Consider the following 6,788-nt stretch of genomic DNA (forward strand, 5'->3'; position numbering starts at 1 on the left):
AGATGGGTAATAGAACATGAACCCTCTTTCAATTCTAGGTTTAGGTTTCTAGGATGTAAAACAGACAATAAACTCCACAAAATCACTAAACATTATACATAAAGCCATAGTAGAGGCATTGTGTAGAACAACAACCTTTAGCAGCAACAGCCTGAAGCAGCTGCTTTGGCTGAGTCAACATTGACTACTTTTTGCTTGAAATATTGCTTGAAATATGCAGTTTGGGCAAAACTTCAGCTGAACATGAATTAAAAAATGAGGTGATATACTCCATTTTCACGAGTAGGGGCTTTCTGGATTAGCCACCTGATTGACTTTTTATGAAGACAGATGACAGATGAGTTTCTCATCTTGGGACATCAGTATTTGTTGAAATGTTATTTGGGTGATAGAAGACTGACTTTGTAATTGTCTTTATGTGTCTGTGAAGGTTCAGGTCCACCACTACACCCAGATTGTGGACGTGATCACTAGTTTCTAGTCATAATATAACTGGAAACTAGTTCTGTTAGATCAGTTTTGTTCATATTTAGCTGAAGAATGTTATGGCTTATCCATGCATTTACTCAACTGGAACATAGATTAATTTTATAGAGGATTACAACTTTGTATAACTTTTCTATATTTTTCCACTGTAATGGTTTTTTGTTTGTTTATTTTGATATTCTTGTATCATGTAAAGCACTTTAAACTGTCTTGATGCTGCAATGTACAATAGAAATAAACTCAACTTGACCTAAACCACTAGGAAAGATTAGTTTTTCTTTTTTTCTGTTACCACACAAAAGCAATAAGCCTAGTGGACAGGGTGGTATAATCCCCAGCTTGTTTAGTTCTTATATTGTGTCTGGAAGAAAAGAGAAACACATGCAGGTTACGCAACTCGGTGGCTAGCAGCCAGAGTGTCCATACCCCTGTGGGGCTTTGGAGAGTGTGGCGGTATTTCCTGCTTTCTGACCAATCATTTTGAACAAAAACATGCGGGGATAAACGGGGCGGCGCTGTTCCCGCAAACAACACACAGTGACTGTGGCCTCTCTCTCACACACACAGGCAAGGCAAAGCAGGGAAAACACGACGATTCTCCACGCTAAAGCAAACGGTAGGTTTACGCTCACGTTTGTGTCTCCGGTCGCAGCTAGCTTAGCTGTCCCGGTAGCATTTTCCAGATCGTTTTTTTTTTGTCTAAAACACCCAAATAGGTTGGCTTGAATGCCATGTGTATATGCATATTCTAGTTATCTTGTGTATCCTGGCTCTAACGAGCGTTAAACACAGTGACAAGCCTCGTATTTTTGTTGTAAATGTCTTCAAACTAGGTCTTTGGGTGTGTAGAATGAAATGGTGTGCCGAGCATTCTGGGCAACAGGTGATCCCGTGTTCCCAGGCATAGAACGTGAGTGGCAGTAGTGTTAGCCAATCAGCGGACAGAGATAGGATCCCAGGAGCCAATCAGATTTGTCCGCAGTGCCGGTGTGGGTGTTGCCCCAGCCGGACAGGATACAGAAGCAGTAGCAGCGGTGTCATCAGCCATAGATCCACACGGGGCGCGGAGGAGAACCAGCCAGCCAGAAAGGGTGGTGCTTTGCTGTTGTTAGGAGGATTTTTTTTCCGCCTTCGTTGCTGTGAAAATAAGAGGAAGTACGCCGTGAGCTGGATTTCAGATCGAGTAGACGACTGAAGAAATCACATCTCAGCTTGGAGAGGATTAGATTTAATATTTTAACCACAGAGGACTCTCGCTGAGAGGTAAGGGAGTGCTGCATCAAAATAAAAATGTGTGTGTAAATTTCCTGAAAACCGGGGTGTGTTGGTTGAAAATGTAACTCTACACCCAGATTCATCTTCAAATTGTACAGTATATTTCCTAAGAAAATGCAGCTGGTAGCTTAAATATAGTGTTACAAAGAGCAAATGAAAGATTTATGCCATTCTGTTACGAATAATCTTTGTTACAGCATTCCAAACAGGCAGGGGAATTACAAATTTGGAAGAAAATCCTACAAGCTATTGTTTTTTCCAAAAACACTTGTAATATTTGTCCTGATTACAAATTTTAAAAAATAAATGACTTCATTATTTTAAACCATTGGTTTTAAAAAACCTATATTTTTCTAAAAAGTGCAACACATTGTAAATGTGTAGTTTCATAAAATGATATGTCACTCACATTAATTTTGGTTTGATCAGGGCTCACAAGAGGCCATTTTTTATAAAGATTTGTCTAATCACAATTATTAGAAATGTGCTGCCATTTCTGAAAGTAACTCTGAATAAAACTAAATTATATGGGACATTTCTGCACTGGAATAAAGGGATATGCAATCTTTAAGTAGAACTGAACTGGCTTGTTTAGGATACAAATTAAAGGGAGGAGTAAGCTGTTAGCAGATTTTTCTAGCATTACTAATACAACAACATTTCCTTATAGTAGGCACAAATCTTGTATATTTCTTTAAGTTGGAGGAAATGCTTGAAAAACTCGGGTACAACAAGACCAAAAGTATGAAATGGTAAAATCTCCATGGATTTAATCATTTGGCTTTTCTTGGAAAAGTTTGTTGGTTTTTGCTGTCTGCTTTATATCAGATGCAGTGCTGCCCCCAACAGGTTATTTGTATAAATTTAGCACCATTCTTCTGCATTAGTACAAATCCACCAATGTAGCTCATAAATAGATCAAATTTCACCACTTTATGCAAGTAGTGGGTGCTAATCTCCACCCTTATTCATGATATGGCTACTTAATATAGCATTTGACTCAAACAGCTTCTGATCTTAAAACGCTACGTTGCAGCTAAGTGAAATTTTAGCGACGTTGCCAAAAAATAAAATCAGTTGATGGTAAGAGTAGAAATAAAATCCATCAACTATACCTATAATTATCTGCAGTTATTATGATATTTCAACATGTGGGCACCCTTTCATGCCAGTAAAAGTAATTTTGAGCAAACTCCCGTTTCAGAAGCCATCAACGGGGCAATAATCCTGTATTTCCTTTTGATGGCTTTGAAAAGACATTTAATCAGAAGTTTGTAAGTGATTAGTTTGTAAGTAAAGTAGACGTGTACCAATTAGCGATTTTGTAAAAGTCTGGCCTGTTTAAAGCAATTTTTCTCTTTTTTTCCCCCCCTTATTCTAAATATTCTACTTTCTGGTTGAAATTAAAATGTGTTTATAGTTTTAAAAAAACAAAATGTTCTTGACCAGTCAAACCACCTACCTCTATCTCTGCATATGATAAAGTAAATTCTTTGGATATTTTTGCACAAAATGCTTGATTTCAAATCGCTTCTCACATCATATTTGCTTCATCTGAATTATTATTTTTTTTAGCACTTTACTGACAGTGAATCAAGATACTTCTGAGTCTTTTCCTCAGTTGAAACTTCACCACTGAAGAGTGTTGTTTTGTTGCATGTTTTCTTAGTTTTTTTTAAATTTAAGTCGGTGAGTTATTGGTCATATTTTTAAAGCTTAATTCTGTCAGATCCAGTCGGTGCACCTCTGATGAAGTCATGCATGCTCAACTAGACTAGACATGCTTAGGTTTCCTGGCAAACTAACGACAGTTGCCATCAGAGTTCAGTGGAACTCTGCAGGTTTTACAGTGAGAATATGTTTTCCAACATGCTTTCTTATTGAATGCTTTGAATCAGATCAGGACTCCAAATGCAAACAGACGGTTAGCTTTAAATAAAACCGTTTTATAAGTAAAAACAAACATACTGTGGTATTTCCACTCAGAAATCATTAAAGAAGAGTGGAACTTTTGGGGGAGGGGTTTCTAAACACTTAAAGTTTAACATAAATAATATGAAGAAAGAAATGATGTACATAAATATTCTAAAAATATCTCACCTGTCAATGAGATACTGAGACTTTTTTTATTTTGTCAGATAAATCAAAACTTTTTGGGGGTATTTTTTGCTCTTGTTGTCCATGTAAGTGACTAAGTAAATCATATAAACTTTAAATACTAATGAACATTTAACACTGGAACTGAAAGACATTTTAAATATCCAAAATAAATAAACAAAACAACAGAAATGGTAAACAAAATAAATTATGAAGTCTCTGTAAACAAAATTGTCATTAAAAAAATGGCTAGTTGAGACCAAAGCACCAGATTGAGGACTTGTGTCATCCAGTTTTTAGTAAAAAGAGAAAAATGATAAATCATGCAAAAGGAAATTATTGAGCTCACTTTAATTTACCATGAGTTTAGCTGGTTGATTGCTTATTGCGACAGGCGCACAAGGAGATCTCTCCATTATTGTGGCTCTGACCATAAGCTGGAAAACCAAAATCTGATCCTAATCACACAAAGATTAACTGTGATTTAACAGTTATTCCTCCTTTGGTTAATGTCGGATCCGACGTCTTCAGTTTGGTTAGACTCAGAATAGAAAAGCAGCATGAATTCTGTCTTTTGCACCAAAATAACAGATAATTTAATTTCAGGTAATTCCTGCTGCTTTTCTGGACTATAAGGGCCTGTGAGGATTGCTTCTGGATCGCCTTTCGTGAACCTCGTTGGTTTCCTGTTTCTCCCGATGTGGAACGATGGGGAATGGACTGTCTGAACAGCCGAAGTTTTCCTCCAACATGTCGTTCTTCCAGTCCTTTCACATCGCTATTCTTGGACTAGACTCTGCTGGAAAGACGACGGTGTTGTACAGACTGCAGTTCAACGAGTTTGTGAACACGGTGCCGACCAAAGGCTTCAACTCGGAGAAGGTGAAAGTGTCCCTGGGCAGAAACCGGACCGTCACCTTCCACTTCTGGGACGTTGGGGGTCAGGAGAAGCTCCGCCCCCTGTGGAAGTCGTACACGCGATGCACGGACGGCATCATATTCGTGGTGGACTCTGCAGACGCGGAGCGCATGGAGGAGGCCAAGACCGAGCTGCATAAGATCGCCAAGAGCTCGGAGAACCAGGGCGTCCCGGTGCTGGTGGTGGCAAACAAGCAGGACTTGAGGGTGTCGCTGGCGCAGGGCGAGATCGAGAAGCTGCTGGCGCTGAAGGAGCTGGGCCCCGCCACGCCCTGGCACCTGCAGGCCTGCTGCGCCATCATCGGGGAGGGACTCCGAGACGGCCTGGACGAACTCCACAAGATGATCCAGAAGAGGAGAAAAATGCTTCGCCAGCAGAAGAAGAAGAGATGAACTCATACACTGCAAAAACACCAAATCTTACAAAGTATTTTCTTGTCTAGTTTCTAGTGCAAATATCTGAGTGCACTTGAATTAAGACACTGCTGACGTAAAAGTAACTTACCAGGAGATATAGAAGCTTGTTTTAAGTAAATAATTTCTTGAGTTTGACTAAAAAAAAGTACCAGCTCCATTGGCAGATTGTTTCACGTATAACATGGGGAAATTGTCCTGTTATAAGTGACAATTTCCCCAATTGTCACTTTTTATAATTGGGGGATTTGGTAGTAAATTTACTGCCAATGGAAATTGGCAGTAAACTTAATGCCATTTTCCATTGGCAGTAAATTTATCTACCAGTGGAAATAGGACTTTTTCACCAATATTAAGGAATTAACTTAAAACAAGCTCCTACATCTTGCTGGAAGGATACTTACAAGTTAGTTTTGTCTTATTTCAAGTGTAATAAGATATTTGCACTATAAAATAGACCACAACTGCCCTGTCAGATTTGGTGTTTTTGCAGGGTAACAAAATTTGATTTTTTTTTTCTTGCTGTTATATTATGAAGGAACTATTCCCCCAACCCCCCTGAGTGGATTTCCAGTTTCACTGCAGGTTCATATTCACTGGGCTGAGTTTTATTAGTCCAAAGGTCAGCTTTAGGATTCCCAGTCGTGGTCGGATGTCATCGTTGTTGATCAGGAAGTGAAGGTAAAGAATAATAGTAGGAGGAGGTGAAGGTTTCAGACATGTGTAGATGTGTTTTATAGCGGAACTACGCAGCACTGAAGGTTTGGGGTCTGGAAAGGTGATTGAAAATGCTTAAAGGATGCTATGTGATTTCAAACTGGCTGGTTTTCACCCAATACTACCAAAAATAATTCAAGGCTTTGACTCGTTGAAGGGGGGACAAAAAAAGAGGTTGCACACGAGAGGCAGTTGTATTTAATTGGTTTAAATGTTGTTATATCTTGTAATTTTTTTTTCCACACTGGATTTTTTGTTTTTGTTGTTTTGTAAAAGAAAAGTATTATGAATTATTACAGTATCATCTGATTGTTTGCTGTCTTTATCTAGATTTTTTAAAATGCACTTTAGATCTTCACCTTTTCTGGAGTTTACAGATTAAAAACGGATCATATTGTGTTTTGACTTTTATAGATATATTTGGACAGAAAATGCTAATGTACAGTAGTTTTTTCCACACTGGCTGACATCAGACGATATATATGCATTATGTTTTGCTAAATAAAGTATGTTTGAAGCAATGATGGAGTGGTTGGTAATACTTTAATCCAAGATTCAAGACCTTGGTATGCTTTGCCAGGGAAAAAATGAAGAGAGGAGCAACTAAACCAGTTCCTGCAGAGGAGTGGCTGACGTTGCAGGACAAGTTGTTCTGCGGCTCATTCACATGACTCTTCAAAACAAAATGCATGTTCAGTCAAGCTATAACCTCTAATTTTCATTTTGCAAACTTGCCTTTAGCTTCATTTTATGCAGCCTGGATACTAATTGATAAGACAGATGAACACACCCAAAAACAGAGGGTGTGTTTTAATGACTGCAGGAAGATTATAACATGTCTTCCTGCAGGTTTTCAAGTCAAAAACATCACAGAGCGTCTG

At 38.5% G+C, this 6,788-nt stretch overlaps 1 protein-coding gene across 2 annotated transcripts; it reads left to right on the top strand.

Annotated features, from left to right (window-relative positions):
* Positions 1–936: 936 nt before the first annotated feature.
* Positions 937–6,428, top strand: arl4aa (ADP-ribosylation factor-like 4aa). Of its 2 annotated transcripts, none has more exons than XM_015051029.1 (2): positions 937–1,102; positions 4,465–6,428. In XM_015051029.1, the coding sequence occupies exon 2, from the start codon at positions 4,567–4,569 to the stop codon at positions 5,167–5,169; it is 603 nt and encodes a 200-aa protein (XP_014906515.1). In that variant the 5' UTR covers positions 937–1,102; positions 4,465–4,566; the 3' UTR covers positions 5,170–6,428. The 2 variants fall into 2 exon arrangements, with proteins under 2 accessions (XP_014906515.1, XP_014906514.1); XM_015051028.1 differs by lacking the exon at positions 937–1,102 and adding an exon at positions 1,132–1,749.
* The last annotated feature ends 360 nt before the right edge of the window (positions 6,429–6,788 follow it).

This window comes from Poecilia latipinna, unplaced genomic scaffold, assembly GCF_001443285.1.
Source record: "Poecilia latipinna isolate Pla-1442-1.1 unplaced genomic scaffold, P_latipinna-1.0 Scaffold1024, whole genome shotgun sequence".
NCBI lineage: Eukaryota > Metazoa > Chordata > Actinopteri > Cyprinodontiformes > Poeciliidae > Poecilia > Poecilia latipinna.